Source organism: Rattus rattus, chromosome 18, assembly GCF_011064425.1.
Source record: "Rattus rattus isolate New Zealand chromosome 18, Rrattus_CSIRO_v1, whole genome shotgun sequence".
NCBI classification, from domain to species: Eukaryota; Metazoa; Chordata; class Mammalia; order Rodentia; family Muridae; genus Rattus; species Rattus rattus.
In genome coordinates, this window is record NC_046171.1 from 3,700,575 (window position 1) to 3,717,591 (window position 17,017).

General features: G+C 46.7%; 1 protein-coding gene across 1 annotated transcript in view; it reads right to left on the minus strand.

Moving 5' to 3' along the window:
• Zfand3 (zinc finger AN1-type containing 3) overlaps positions 1 to 17,017 on the minus strand; it is a 191,290-nt gene that overhangs the window by 36,245 nt on the left and 138,028 nt on the right. Inside the window, exon 4 of the mRNA XM_032888523.1 lies at positions 11,020 to 11,085. Coding sequence (XP_032744414.1) covers positions 11,020 to 11,085 — 66 coding nt within the window. The remainder of the gene's footprint in view (positions 1 to 11,019; positions 11,086 to 17,017) is intronic.

A 17,017-nucleotide genomic window follows, 5' to 3' on the forward strand; every position in this document is an offset into this window, starting at 1 on the left:
TGACTGAGTTACCGGATGGGAAGGGAAGGAGGAAGGGAGACAAGGAGAGGACACTTCGAGCTGAATGCTCAGCCAAGCAGGACGGGTCAGCCCTTCTCCCCACGGCTGGACGGTCCTCTACATGTGGAGTCCTAACTCACAAGTATCCAGGAGGAGAGGCTGGCTGTGTGCATGGACTGCTGCTGTCTCTCTTAAGCCACCGACTGCGTCTAACATGGTGAACGTGATGTTTCCGGTTAGCAACACAGGTGTGCACCACACTCCTGTCCCTGCTCTCCCGTCTGGGAAAGTTCACACACACTTGTGCCACTGCACCACAGTCTGGACCAGCTACTACTTGGAGATGTTTCCCCCTCAGTCCAACAGCACTTCCTGTAGCTACTTTGAGCTGATGGTTCTACGTCTTTACTCAGAAAACAATGTCCCTGGACAAGCTTTGCTGTCCCACCACACCATACAGACTTCTTTCTGTCGGCCCACCCAGTGGTCTGTGAGCCTTAACACCAGCTTCCCCTAGTTTCCCACCTCCTGACGGTTCTCAGGCACCTTCCACAGTCCTGAAGGGAGCCTTTTCCCCATCTTCCCTAACCCACTGACCCTGTGTCTTTACTCCTTGTTTCTCTGTATTCATTCCCTTATCAATGTGAATAGCTTTAAGTTTGGTTCTAGGCTGGCAAATCCTCAAACGAGCCAATACTTTTAATTTCTTTGGGACTATCTACAACACTGGTTCTTTCCCTTCCTGATGCTTCAACCCTTTAAAACACAGTTCCTCATGTTGTGGTGACCCCCAACCAGAAAATTATTTTGCTGCCACATAATAATTGTAATGTTGCTACTGTTATGAATCATAATATAAATATCTGCTATGCAGGATATCTGATATCTGATATGCGACGCTCAGGGGGTCACACTCCACAGGTTGAAAACCGCTGATCTACAAGGTTATAAGGTTTAGTTACCAGAAACTGGGAAACAATGCCAACCGTTTGTCTCCCTTTGCACGCTTGCCGTCCTCAGCCCCATCTTCCCTTGGGTCCTCGCTTCATGCTGTACATTCCTATCGAGTCTGTCAGCCACTCATTTTCACACTGCTCTCAGATCAGTCTCTCTTCATTCTACTGCTCAGGACTCACGAAGAATCTAGTAAACAGGGTTTCTCTGTGCAGTCCTGGCTGTCCTGGAACTTGCTGTGTAGACCAGGCTGGCCTTGAATTCACAGAAATCCACCTGCCTCTACCTTCCAAATGCTAGGATTAAAGGCGTGCACCATCACCCCCAGCTCCAAATCTTCTTTTGTATAGAAAAGGAAAATCTATCTACATTTGCCCAAAGGCCAAGTATTTACAGATTAAAGGACCCACCTATAGCATCGCTTAGTTTGTCTGGCTTCTAACAGTAGAATTATCCTATTTCAGGTTATCTTTAAAATAAACTGCCTACTGTATGGGTTAAGGAATCAAAGAAAAACATTAATCATAATGTCTCCCTTCGGCCTGTATTTTATTTAACAAGACTAGAAATTCCCCAACAGCAAGAAGGTTCCTGATTATGACAAAAGAGCTGAACAAGCAGAACGCTTGTGAGCTCTGTCCGGCTTCTGTCCGCTGCGCAGACACAACTGTGGTTGGGGGATGCTCAGGGCTGAGCAGTGCTACACTGTCTCAATTTCCCAAGCATGAACTCTTCACAAGGCCCTTCTCAGAAGCCATGCTGGACCTCAAGTTGTCTATTCATACAGGACACAATCAATCCTACTGCACGTGCAGACTCCAAGTACCAGTATCCCTTTGTCACGCCAATGACCGCGGCTCTGAGTTCTAAGAATTTCTCAGGGAGGAGTCACCTCTTTAAAGATCACCTCATGTTATGTCTTGCTCGAGTGGCTAGCATAATCTCTGCCCTCATTTAAAAAGTATCTTTGTGTGAGAGTGTGTGTGTGTGTGTGTGTGTGTGTGTGTGTGTGTGTGTGTGCGTGCGCGCGCGCGCATGCAAACGCACCCAAGTATATGCCTGTACACCACATTTGTGCATAAGCCAAAACAGGCGTTAAACATGACTGTGAGCTACCCAATGTGGGTGCTGGGAATCAAACCTAGGGTCCTCTGCATCACTGAGCCGTTTCTCTAGCCTTGATCTTTCCGTTTTGAAGTAAACCTGAATTATGGCTGCTGCTCTCTAAAGCTGGGATTGGTTGTATTGTTTTTAATTTAACCTATTTCTCTGTGGTTGGATTCCTAGGGGCAAGCCATGAGTGCTGCATTCACTTCTTTTGAATGTTGCAGAGTCAACTACAGGACGCTGTCGTGGTTGTTTAATACAGTGCTAGCCTAGCCAACCCAGCCAGCGTCACACCTAGTGCTATACTCCACAGAAACCCCCGCTTCTGAAGATGTGCTCTACACCGTCACAGTAAGCATGCCGTAAGATTAGTCACCAGCCCAAGACTAGGAAGTAGTTCCAAAGGCATTTATCTCATGAGAGGGATGCTTTAGAAGCAAACGCAGACATGAGGAGTATGAGCCAGCCTACCTGCTAGTGAGAGAGGCAACGGACTGTCTCCCTCCAGACAGATGAGCAAGCAGGAAACAGATAACACAACTTGTCTGGAAAGCAAGCAGCAAGATGAGGCACTAAAACCCCATCAGCATACATCATCCTCTCACGGCCCAGTGTCAGCCTCAGCCTCTATTAGCCGCCGCAGCAGCACAAGTCCCACACACTTTATCCTGTTTATAATTGCTGATGAGCAGTAATAAGGCCTCCGTGCCTCAGCTCTGTCCGTTCCACTCCGGCACCCACCTATTAGGTAATAACTTTTATTTACAGCCTTGCTTGATAGGCTGTTCTATTAGTATAGCCAGGACCCGAGTAGGGAAAAAGTCTCCTTAATGGGCAGTACCATTGCCAGGGGCTGAAGATTTATACCTCAGCTTTGTGACTGTTCTATGGTGCTCATTCTGGTGAGACTGCATTGGGCACAAGACTCCATTCCTGTCCCAATGTCTTCTCCAAGCTCACACACCTCAGGAGCAGCCCCTGAACAGCGCTGCCTAGACCCAGCCACTGAAGAAACACAAACGCACCCAGGAGGAGCATGGAGTCGATTTCCCTATACCACTCGGAAATGGTGTAGGCTCCGACATCTTGCCCCAGTGGAGCAATAGAACAGCTAATTAATGGGTGTTCGGGCCTCTTTCTCCTTGGTAAGAGTGCAAGCTATGATAAAATGAGTGACGATAAAAGTAAAAAGGAAAATGTTCTACATGTGTTCACAAACCTAAGCAAACTAAATTTGCTCAAAGCACAGACAGAAAAGGTTCAAATCCAAGGGCCAAGTGTTTCCCTCATCCACCCACACCCCATCGTGTTCTAAAGCAGCAGCAAGCCACATCACATGTTCTGGGACAGCCCAGACACAAGTGACCGGTGGCACTGCTAACAATACAGACTCACTCCCTGCGCTTCTGAAACCTGTGCAGACATGTGGTGTTCTAGACTCAAGTGCCAGCGTCAAGTCATCCACGCATCTACTGCCTCAGTGAGTCTCTCGCTTCACTGTCACACAAGCAAGCGAGACACACTAACTAATAAAAGCAAAACCCAGTGACAGCCAAAATGAAAAAAGCATAGGCCACTTTCCTTTACCTCCTCAACCACCAAAACCCAGCCCTGGGCAGGATCCGCCACTGTGACACACCACCACAGACTACGTGGGAAATACTATTCAATAGGGCAGACATGGACAGCGGTGCTTTTCAATTAAGACATCTGCAGCTTTGTCAAACATTTTATATTCATTTTGCCCCCCACTCCACGATCAAATGAACCTCTTAAGACCTAAAATGATGAATGAACAAGGTAAAAGATTTTAATACTTTTTTTCCTTGCCATGGCAGATTTACTGTTTTGATCTTTCATCAATGGTTACATTAAATGCAAATGAAAAAGAAAGGGCGATATCTTCCCTAATATTCTACTGAAGGAAACTCGCATACTACGTAAGTAGGTCGAATTTCTCATTTTCTGCCATAAATGCTGAGACTGCAGACCTGAGGACGAACTCTGTCTGGAAGACCAAAAAGGAAGAAACAGGAGTTACAGGTGCCCTCCCAGGAAGAAGAGGGGAGAGGGGGGAGGGCAGGGAAGACAGGAGAGATGATTTGTTTTTTTAAAGCAGAGATGCCCATGGTGCGTAATACTGAGCACCACAGCTTGATCCACTAACTCAGGGCTTCAGGATTCAATGTTGAACATTTCAGATTGAGATGTTTTTATGAATACCGATGCTGGAGTTAAACCACAAAACTGCAGGTAGCACCAAGATGTGCAGGCCACCTCTGACTTAACACAACCCCATCTTTGAGGTTCTGAATCATCTGGAAAGATTTTACAGAACCTCGTGATAAGCCACAGGAAGGAAACCTTCCTGTAGCTGGCCTCTGAATGCCAAAGAGAAGGGCAGTAAGCACATCGGCTGTCCCTCAGCTGGGAGTCTGCAGGGCATTCTCCTGACTTAGGACTGATGCAGAGAGGTCCAGCTCACCAGGAGACACTGCCCTTGGGCAGGTGGTCCTGGATGGTAAAAGGAAGCAGATTCCGGAGGAGCAAGCCAGCAAAGAGCACTCCGTTATGGCCGCTGCTCTAATTCTTGCCCTGACTTTCTTCGAACCAGGAAATTTAAGATGAAATAAACCCCCTTTCTTCCCCAAGTCACTGTCACCACAGTGACAACCTAGATAGTGCCCTACAACTGCAATTTTGGAATTCATAGAGAACAAACCCCAGGAGAAGAACATTTCTTTTGCTGCAACTACAAAGAATCTTTAAGAAAGCCTAACAAAAGCCAAACTTCCCCTTTCCCACAAAACACCTTAACCATAAGTATAAGAAATTAATTTCTCTATATAAGCAATACTGTGTGAGGATGCTGGCCGGCCAGAGCCCCAGCCACCACACTTATGCTTGTGGTGTCATGTGGTGACTACAAAAGATGAAGGAGAGCATTCTTCTGGCGGCTTGTTGCCAAGGAAGCAGACGCTCCTTACAGCATATTTGATCTTGGCAGAAAGGTTCTGAGAATTATCAAGGGAGCATGTGCAAAACACTCCAAGCTCTCTGAAGAAATGTGAGCGGTGCAGTCATCGGTGGTGTGATGGGCTTTAACTCTCCTGCTCAGCCAGGGCCGACCAGGACACAGATACCCCATAACCTTTCACTTTTTTCCTGATTAAATTCCGAAATTACGGATGATGCTTATTTTTACCTACCGAAGATTACGGTGACATTAGCAATGAAAACTTCTGCATGGGAGGTTTGGGGCGATGGTTCGGCAGTGAAGAGCACTTGCTACTCTTCCCGAGGACCTGGATTTGGTTCCCAGAACCCACACAAGGGCTCACAGCCCTCTATAACTCCAGTTCCAGAGGATAGGCTATCTTCTTCTGCGCTCCTTTACGAGGCAAACGTGTGGTGCCTACTGCACAGGCAACAGACTCACACATAAAATAAAAAATAATTCTTACAAAAAAAAAAAAAAAAAAAAAAAAAAAAAAAAAAAATCTGCCTGTGTAAAGTCCAGCATCAGAAAGTCTTCCTACCCAGCTCCACCACAGAGCCAATTGTCCTTCTGCCACTAGGGCTCCTACTTGTAATCTGCATCTTAGAGCTGCTACAAAGCACAACTTAGGGTCCCCATGCTCTCCCCCCCGCCCCAAATCCCCCCATCCCCTACTCACTGTCCGCCCCATCTCTCAGAGTGATGCTGCGAGGCAAGCCACCTTGTTATCGCCATCATAACACCTACCAGCCACCCAGGCTATGACATTATCCTCTAGCAGAGCCTGACAAGGACACCCGAAATACAAGCTGAGATGCCAACCATTCACATTTTTACTAAGCCAAACAGCAACAGATCTAAAGCTGACCTTTCGATCCAAACAAAAAGAAAACATTCCTTTCCCTGTACATTCTCATCTAAAAAGGTTCATATGCCTTTATACGTTATTTATGTGTACGCAGATACACCCAGCTAATAAGTTATATGGGTGTGTGTGTGTGTGTGTAAGAGAAAGAATATACATGAATTTTAAAAAGCTGAGATTGAGTCTTTTACTAGTGTTCCTCCCATCTCACAACCTACACCTGTGTGTCCTTCTTTACAGACTACACCTGTGTGTGTGTGTGTGTGTGCGTCCCCTTATTCAGACTATACCTGTGTGTGTATGTGTGTGTCCTTATTCACACACTTGTGTGTATGTGTGTACGCATATGTCCCCTTATTCACAGACCACACCTGTGTGTGTGTGTGTGTGTGTGTGTGTGTGTGTGTCCTTATTCACAGACTACACTGCCCTTATTCAGACACTGACTTAAAGAATTATTGTATTCCAGCTGAAGCATCCTTTTTACAGGGTCTCAACATACAGCCCAGATGGGCATCAAACTTCAGGAGAGCCTCCTGACGCACATGCCAAGTGCTGCTTTCCAAGGGTGGGCACCATACCCAGCAAAGGAGTCTTCCCTAAGGTCATTATGAACTCAACCCTGAGGCTAGCTTGGCTGGGTCAGGTGGATGTCAGGTCCCAAGTCACAGCTCTAAAGAAACAGCACCACACGTGTGTGCTCACTCCCCTCATGAGCCGGCATGGTCTGTCTGGGAGATCCTCAGGGGACACACCACAGAGCGCATGCCAGAAGCAGGAACCCTATTCTTAAGGGCCTAAATAGAGAGATTAAAAAGATATGCCTGTCATGGAGCAATAACATGATTCAGAAGCAAAATATCAGAACCACTATAGGCAACATGCTGATTACAAGACAAAGAAAAGAAAAGCGATGGACAGCGCCAACTGCAGTTTTCAGAGCTAATCCTTAACCTACCTTTCAAAATCCAGAAGCCTTGTCCTCCCAAGTCAGGCTTGCCAGGTGGGTCTGGCTAGTCACAGCTACCTTTTGAGGCACAGACTAGACTTCTCTAAAGCACAGAGGGTGAACTGACTTTGAACCTTTACTGCCCATGTAGAGAAGCATCAACTTTTAGGAGATGCTCTGAACACTGCATTAACTTCTTCTCTTCCATATCCGAAAGCCCCCAACCATTTCCTAGCTGACCATCCGTATACCTGCCTATGTAGAGGCTTAGAAATGTCTGAGAACTCCGCTGCCTTTCACAGACCTGAAAACATTATAGCCAGCACGATTATGATATTGCCATGCAAAAGAGAAGGTAACAACATATACAGGGTGGGCATGACCCTGAGTACCGAGAGTTCTTAAGATATAAATAACAGGTGTCACAGGACCCATAACGAATCAGTGTTACAGTTTCAATATGAAAGACCCCCATGCTCTGATGGTCTGTTCCCAGCTGGGAGCCATTTTGGGAGTCTCTGAAGCTTGACTGGGGGAAGTGGTCGGTCAGGGTGAGCCTCTGAAGGCTCCACCTCCAGCTCCTGACTCTGCCCTAAACTCTGCTTCCTGCTGCAGCACATGTCAACAGCAGCAGCCACGATCCTCTCCCACAGCCCTCCCACCATGGGAGACTGACAGTTATACAACAGTGAGCCAGAATGAGCCTTCCCTCCCTTAACTTCTTCCCATGGGCATTTGGTCAGTGGTGGAAAAGAAATGCAGAACAGCGACTGTGGACTGCTCTGAACAGGAGCAGGGAGGAATGTGGGCTGGGCTGAATACACCCTACAGGGTGGCTATCAGACCCACAGGATGGCTATCAGATCCACAGGGTGGCTATCAGACCTGTAGGTGGCTATCAGACCCACAGGGTGGTTATCAGACCTACAGGTGGCTATCAGACGTGTAGGGTGGCTATCAGACCTGTAGGTGGCTATCAGACCCACAGGGTGGCTATCAGACCCACAGGGTGGCTATCAGACCCACAGGGTGGCTATAGGACCTGTAGGTGACTATCAGATTGACTGAAGTCTAAGGCCAATGGAGGGATGACAGCAAAGTCTGAGCTGCCAAGAACACTGACTCTGCAGGGAACAGGACTAGCAGCATTCTGTCAGAGTCTAGCTACATCCGGTTGAGTCCTGCATATTCCAGTGAGACTGATTTAAAAACCAACAAACCAACCAACAGATTAATTTACCTGGCACAGGCAACTTCAAGAGAGTGTGACAATCACACTGTGGATGGCCACCGCTCACTACGTCCAGTAGGTTTATAGTGAAAATCAAGAGACAAACAAAGCAAAGCAAAAGGCAGAAAGATGCGCTATAGGCACAGCCTGGAGAGACAAAGAGCACAGCCCTGATTAGAACGGGGACCATCAATGTAGTCCCAGCACTCACTCAGGGGCAGAGGTGGACCTTCTCTGAGTTCAAGGTCAGCCCTCCTACAGAGCTCCATGGCAGTCAAGACTATAAAAAGAAAACTCCTCTCAAGAAAACAAAACAAAACAAAAGAAGGGAGAGGGGTTAAGACCATTAAAGAAAAAACCATCAACTATTGACTATTGATGAGGCAACAGAAAAGTTGCCTGGAGGGCAAGGCTCCATTCATCGAAAGTTCCACTTGAAACTCAAACTCTTAGAGACTGTCCTTAAACTCTGAGTGCCTGGAGACTGAGCCTCTAGGGCTCCCGTGGGACCAGGCCACGGGAGGGCTCACCCACCAGACACAGACTAGCAGCTGTGTAAGACAGGGAACTGGCGACTTCTCGAGCGGGCAGAATCTGGCACCCTCCACTGGTGTTGGATTTTGACAGGCACACAGAACTCAAGAATTATAGAGCTATGGGAGCTGGAACCCAGGGTTGAAGAAAAGCCGCTAGCAGCCCCTCTGAGCTCAGGTAACCAGCAGCAGGGGCAGTCATGTGAAGCTCGGAGTAGGGATGCTAGGAGTCCTGGAGAGGCCAGGAGCATGAGATTTCAAACAAAGCTGTGGCCGCAAAGGAGCTTGTCCGAGAGAGGGAAAGGCTACGAGGGGTTGCTAACGGCAGAGCTGCCCGCGCCTGTCGGGCTCAGAAAGCACCACCACAGCCTGAGTGGAGGACACAGGGCCAACAGGTTGGGATTTCCCCTGCGATGTTTGTCTCAACACTCTTTCCTGCTCTATCCCCTTACCTCCGCGAGGACTATTTACTCTGTTCGACTGGGTACTGGAAATGTACTTTCTGGGGAACATTTTATTTTATAGGTGCCACAGTGACAAGTCTGCCTTCTGTCTCAGGTGAGATTTGAGGGTTTTGAATTGTATAGAGGCTGCTAAGACTGGGGATTTTTGATTATAAGTTGGTGATCTGTCTTACGGACTAGAAGCAGAACACTCTGGCTTCAATGTGAATGACCCCCAGGCTCATGCCTTCAGCAATCTCCAGCGTTTGTGGTCTTTGAAAGCCATGGTGGTGTCTTTAGAACTTGGAATGGCAGCAAACATCACAAAAAAAGTCCAGATTACGTCTGGCTCTGCTGTGACTGGCAGCAGGCTCTGCCCCATACCACACAGCTTCCTTGCTAGAGTGGACTGAACTCTTCCTTCCCCTAGTTTATGCTGGCCAGGTATTTTGATAACATAAAAACATAACTACTACAGCCATAAATAACAACGATGAACTAGTCAGCACGCACTGCGTGAGCTATAGATAGCCCTCTCCTTACACTGAACCTGGAGATACGGTTATGGATATAAACAGACTTGACATGTCAACTTAAAAAAAAAGCACACATTCTGTAAGAATAAAACAAAAACAAAAAACTGAAATCTGACCTAGTTTTAGAAACAGCATTTATAAAGTGCATTACTAAACACTATCACCAAACTTGTGCCTTTGTTTTTCCAAATGTTAATCAGTGACGAGCTTTTTACTGTAAGAAAGAAAATACCACCAAAACAAAAACGCATCCAATAAGTGTAATGTAATACGACACAGACTCGAGCATCTGCAAGGCTGACAGGCAAGTCCTGTCAGACTACTCGCTTGCCATCTTACTCAGGAAACCCTCTCCGTGCCCTGAGCACCCACCATCATTCACAATGAGATCCATCTTCAGAGCTACTCTCCCAAGCTCCCAACAGACAGGAGCACAACTGATTGCACTCCAGGGCAAGTGCGCTGTGCCTCACTCGGGCAGACACGACTCTGCCTGGAGAGCTTCCTCACAGGGCACAGGAGCACTGATGGCACGCCAGGACACTTTCAAACACCTCTGCCTCCAAGACGGCCACTGGCAAGGACAGAGTCAATCAAATTTTTTAAGAGCTTTGCACATCGTGTGCATACTGTCCTCAACAACCGTGCTCACCGCAGCCAAGGCTTTAAGCTGCACGTGGAAACAGTTTATCCTGTTTCTCTTTGAGAGTTTAAAAGGACTGAGTTAAGTTATGAAGAACATCTCGACTGTGACCTTTAGAAAACAATATAATATGAATATAAACCTTAGATATTTTAAACAGCAGGTAGTGTTACTAGAATGGCAAACCATTTAAAATAAATTAAGCTATAGGCTAAGGGAGCAGTGGGCCTTAGGTCTGCTTCTTAAAGGTCTACAAGATTCATGACTTCATGCTTAATAAAAATGTCACAGATGCAAAGATGTTTGGGCACTGTCCATGTGAAAACACTGAATCCAGCAGACCCCGCCCGCAGCTTCAGCATCAACAAGTAACTTCACAAGCCCCTGAGACAAGTACCAGGATGTTAGCTTCCTCCATATACAGCTTCTTTATGCTGTCGTCACCTATCATTTGAACACTGTTTGAAAGGAGTCTGGAACTTAGACACACTGCCCAATACTCTGTATTCCGTGCCTGTTTCATATCTTACCATCCTTGGAGTCTTATCGAGTTGGTAATTTTGATGCCCACTTTGCTGGACCTGGCTGCCAGCACAATGCAGGCCGCATGTCTCCTAGCAACATCACTCTCACTTCTGACCAAATTCTGCCCAACCTCAAGTACAAAATACATCATTAGACAATCCCCTGGGGTATACATACCAAGTTAGAACCAGTGGCTGACATCTTGGAAGATTTCGGGTAAGAATGGTGTACATACCTGCACCACAGGATCTTTTGGTTGGTGTGATTAACGAGACATGAGCTGTGTCTGTGCATGGCCCACCTGAAAACAAAAAAGTAGGCACATCAGTCAGGGTCCTTCCACATGTCCATAGCTGCCACGATGAATGAGAAACCTACAAAGGACAGGCCCCCTGCAGATGTGCTGGGAGCGTCAGCAGAGGAGAGGACCAGACATAGAGTCTTCTAAGGAAGGAGAGGACCAGGCACAGAGTCTTCTAAGGAAGGAGGGGACCAGGCATAGTCTCTAAGGAAGGAGGGGACCAGGCATAGTCTCTAAGGAAGGAGGGGACCAGGCATAGTCTCTAAGGAAGGAGAGGACCAGGCATAGTCTCTAAGGAAGGAGAGGACCAGGCATAGTCTCTAAGGAAGGAGAGGACCAGGCACAGAGTATTCTAAGGAAGGAGAGGACCAGGCATAGTCTCTAAGGAAGGAGAGGACCAGGCATAGTCTCTAAGGAAGGAGGGGACCAGGCATAGTCTTCTAAGGAAGGAGGGGACCAGGCATAGTCTCTAAGGAGTTTATATTTTAGCTTAGCATTGACTCTATAAAGTTCCAGTCTTTCTACAGAGTGTAATGTACTTTTCATAAAACATTCCTAAGTCTCACACAATGTTGAAAAGTTAAAGGAAAATTTGATTAGAATTTAGACCTAGGAGAGAAGAATTTACCCAAATTTGGGGGAACTGAGTTCTTCCTCAAAGCAACCGAGGAGATGTGTGCCCTTTTTAAATCTCCGTGATCACTATTTTTGGAATTCCCTGTAAAACTGGCCTCAAAGAAGGACACTCACTCCCTATGGAATAGCAAAGAGCTTATCAGAAGAATTAAGGATTGTTTCGTATATAAACAAAGCACTTCTAATCAAGGGAGAACATTTAGTTTTCTTCTAAGAAGCATGACTGATGTGTCTTCATGGGGTCTTGGTGGGCGCAGAGATCTGACAGTGTGGACAGGAGTCAGTTAGCAGGAGGCTTGGAAACCAGCACTTTTATTTGTAGGAGAAGGGCTATCAACACAACACGAAGCTGATGCTGATTACCCCCAACACCTCTCAATGACTATGTCCTAACCAGGCAGACAGGAAGCTGCTGTATCAAGGCCAGTCAGTAACTCTCAGTTTGCCCCAGGAAAGCGACGTTGGCGACCACGAATGAACAGAAGAGAACAGACAGGCAGTGCTAGCTGTTACTCTGAAAAGCCTTGTCGGGTGACTGATGGAGGGAAACCGTTACTTGGCACAGTGTTGTGTCATCTATGAGTAGACTTTTATCACTGAAATCGCTCACGGAAAGGCGGAAAAGATGAGAGAGCTCTAGGACCTGTTGCTGGGAGCAGTGTCAGCGAGGTCATGGGAAGGAGGTGTGCACCAGCCCAGTCTCTTTCCTTACCAAGGCCGTAAGGGCAGCAACCCTCACAAGGTGAGCACACATAAGGGACATCCTTCAAGAGGGGGAAGAACCAAGTAAGCCTGCCGTTCACTTCCAAGAGAACGCACACACCCACAGATCAGTCTCAGACTTCTAAGGGCTGCAGCTTACTCGGAAGACAGAACTTAGGCACTGAAGGGCCTCGACAGCAGCAGTCAGTGGTGCAAGAAGAAGAACCAAGTGCCAAAGCATAACAGGTAAGGAAAGCCAAGCAAGGGGAAGGACGTCACTGACCAACATCCCCTGGAAGACGCAAGAACGGGAAAATGAGCCAAGAGAAATTAGAAACCTCAGAGGGCAGGGTAGTTCACCTGAGTGTTTATTCCTGCAAATGTTGCCCTCAGCAGAGGAGTATATAATAACACGTATTAAAATCTGAGGTGCTTACAAGGGCACCTGCGTTTTGAAAATGAGTAACAGAAGAGGCGGTGAGCCAACCACACGTGCCTGTCTTCTCCAGACTGGTCTAGACTCTGGCTTAGGGCTCTCCAAAACACTGTGGGTCCAGAATCCACATATCCTGTTGTTATGTGCCAATGGCAACATTCCCATTTCTTTCCCATCAAAAAGGAACAAAAAGGTGTCAAAAGCCAGGGAGTTCATGGCAGACTATCTCTGCAAAAGGCTTTACAAACCGTGAGGCTTTCTGCTGTGTCTCACCACAGTGGCCATTTACAACACTCATGAATTTAAAATATGGGCTGGCAGAATTAATTATGGAGGCAAATAGATTTTTAAAACCTTTTAATGGAGGTATAATATAAAGGGAACTCAAAGAATGGAATACAGGTTGAGAATCCTTTATACAAAATACTTAGGATCAAAAATATTTTGTATTTGGGTTTTTTGTTTGTTTGGCTGGTTGGTTGTTTTAGTGGGTTGTGGACTATTACATAAAGTCATCTTGAGGACAGGAGGTCCCAAGACTGAACGTCACATTCTATTATACTTCACCCAGGCCCTGTACACACACCCTCAGCTAACTGAACACAGCATTTTAGTGGCCCAGGACATGAAATCAAATGTGGAATTATCTTTTCTGTCTCCCAAGTCTGATTTTGGACCACTTTGGATGTTTGGATTAGGGGCACTGTCTTAAGTAGTTTTATGTCAACTTGACACAACTTAAGAGTCATTTTAGTAAGAAGAAACCTCAATTGAGAAAATGCTTCCGCCATAACAGGCGGCAGGCAAGCCGAGGTCCATTTTATTGAAGGAGGATTGATGTGGAAGGGGCCAAGCCCATTGTGTAGGTGGCACTACCCCTAGGCAGGGGGTCCTGGAGGGTATAAGGAAGCAGGGTGAGCAATCCATGATGAACAAGCTAGTAACCACCACCCCTTCATGACCTCTGCATCAGTTTCTGCAGCCAGGTTCCTGCCTTGAGTTCCTGTCCTGACTTCCCTGGATGATGAAGACCCCAGGCTGGAAGATGAAATAAACCCATTTCTCTTCAAGTTGCTAATGGTCGTGGTGCTTAACATAGCAATAGAAATTAAGATAGATACTCAAGCTGTATTAGAATGAATTATAGAACAACCATTGGACTGAAACATTAGAATATCTTCTGAGACACTGTAGAGCAGACTCCGGGGCTGGAGAGGTGGCGGTGTCTGACAGCACTTGCTTTTTCAGCAGACCCAGGTTTGACCCCCAGCCAGGGAATCCAATGCCCTCTTTCTGGCCTCCGCAGGCACAGATACAGTGCTTACACACACACACACACACACACACACACACACACACACACACACACACACACACACACACACAGAAGGCAAAACATACACACATAACTTTTTGAGACACAGGCTCCTAAGCGGTAACTGGAATTCTTTACAGAGTAAATCAGGTGAGCAGGACACTTGTGCATGTTTCTAAGTTGGATACATGGTGGAGAAGTCAGTGAGAGTGTATCAGAACGCTTTCTTAAAGAACATCAAAGAAGCCATCCAGGAAAACTAGGAGGAGAGACAAGTACTGGAACCAAACAACAAAAGAAGCATCAGCAACCCATGAATGAACAAACACGCCAAGCCTGCAAAAGCCCAGGTGATTATCACGTAAAAGAAATTTTACCTCACCTGAAGGTTAAGAGTTTATCTCTTAAAAAAATATTCCTAGTCAATAAATCTCAGTAGGCTTTGGCAAAAAATGCAAATAACCTTATAGCTGCAGAGCACAGTCAGCATGCATCACCACAACAGAGTCCCCCAGAGAGCTCGTTAACCCAGCAGCCTAGACCAGTGCATTCACTCCATCAGAGTAACGAACACGCAAGCACAGCTGAGCCCCGAAAAGCTGACATAATAACCAGCGATGACAACATATCCCACAGACAGTAACCTATGGAACACTCATCAAAAGCCTGTGAGTACACCCTGTGTGTGCTACACTGTGTGTCATCTAAATCACGGGCACCGTGTGCATGTTTGACACAGCGTCTCTCTGTGCCGCCCTTGCTGTCCTGGAACTCACAGGATCTGCCTGCCTCTGCCTCCCAAGTGCTCGGCTTAAGGGTGTGCACACCACCATCCAACCAAGCCACACAGCCTTGCAGGACAGTCAGAGCAGGCAGTAGAGAGGATAACACGTGCTCTTATACAATTAATTACAAACCAACTGCTAATAGATATGCACAATTATGGGAAGGGTTTCCACCAACAAGAACTCTGTATGTGCCCCCACATGGTTCCAGTCAACAAAATGGTACTGAGAGCTGATGACAAGGGTCAAATTGCACCTACAATGTATCGCGAGCTCTGTTCCACTCCTGTTCTAAGCAGGATGGAATCCTCAGTACAAAGGGTGAGGTGAGGGCACACTGTGTGACTCTGGGGGACTTCGTGAAGACCAGAAACAAAAAAAAAAAAAACAAAACCGGGAAAAAAAAAAAAAAAAAAAAAACCAGAAACAAAGTAAATATACTTTGAGGCAGGGCAATTAAAACCACAACCTGTGACCCACAGACGCTCAAGGAAACTGGTGATGCCAAAGGGCTTTAATATTTAGTGCTCAGAATTTTAAGATGGGAGCCCAGCCAGATGCTGGCTCAGACCAGAGTGTGTCCCGCTGGGCAGCCCAGAGGATCCTTTTATGGACACAGGGGAAAGTTCAGTGCTGGGCTCAGAGCCCCTCAGTTCTAGGAACGCACTGCTATCCGGGAAACCAGGAGGCTCGTGAAGTGATCGTCACAGCACAAGCTACAGTCACTGCCACTGGCTCTGGGTCACATCTGTAGCCTGTACAGTGGCAGCTTCAGAAAGGTAACGTTTGAGTGTTTCTATGTTAAAGTCACAAGGTCTTGTGCTGGAGAGGTGGCTCAGTGGTTAAGAGCACTGACTGCTCTTCCCGAGGTCCTGAGTTCAATTCCCGGCAACCACATGGGGGCTCACAACCATCTGTAATGGGATCTGATGCCCTCTTCTGGTGTGTCTGAGGACAGCTACAGTGTACTCATAAATAAATCTTTAAAAAAAAAAAAATCACAAGGTTTCTTATTTAATAAGTTGGGCTCCTGTTGGCTTGACACACAACTTGACACAAACTGGAGTAATCTGAAAAGAGGGAACTTCAAATGACAAAATGCCTCCATAAGACCCAGCTGTAAGGCCTTTTCTTTAGTGATTGACAGGGGAAGGCCCAGCCCATTGTGGGTGGGGCCATCCCTGGGCTGGTGGTCCTGTGTTCTAGAATACAAGGCCTCTGCACCAGCTCCTGCCTTTGGAAACTGCCCTGTGTGAGTTCCTGTCCTGGTTTTTTTCAGTGATGAACCATGACATTGAAGTGTAAGCCAAACAAACCCTTTCCTCCCCAATCTGCTTTCCACCCTGGTGTTTGTCTCAGCAATAAAAAGCCTAACTAAGACCGGCTTTCAGGGAAGCAAGGGATTCCTGAGCTTAAGTGGTAGCACACGCCCACAATCTCAGTGCTCGGGAGGCTGAGAAAGGTGTATCTAAAAGTTGAAGATCAGCCTAGGCTCTACCCCAAAGACCTGTCTCACAAACGCAACCTCAACTGCCAGGCAGTCGACCAGTGTGCATGCTTTTTTATTTCCTTTGTCAAAGTGACTAACTTTCCCTAGATTCTTCATTATCTCGAGGTCTAATAACAGACTCGCATATTGCATTTGATGTTATACGCAGGACTCCTTCTCCATTTACTTTGTGATTTACAAGTGAATAACGCTGCCTGCCATGCTTCGTAATCAGGAAGTCTGTGTAGTCTTTCTCTTCTCCCAGGGCTGTCTCTATGCTGATATTAAAGGTGTCACATGGAATGCAGGACCGAATGTGACGTATCAAGAACACTATGAAATGGTAACTTCAGTGTTCCCAATAAGCAGAGACATTTCACAGCATACCCAACAGAGCAGTGGTCTTCTCCTGTGAAGTACTGATCTCAGTTCTTTGAGATGCAGCTAATGTACACTCACTCACTGTAGCCTGGGGCCCCTGCCCTTCCTAGTGCTGCCACCCTTTATTACAGTTCCTCCTGTGGTGGTGACCCCAACCGTAACATTATTTTCATTGCTACTTCATAACT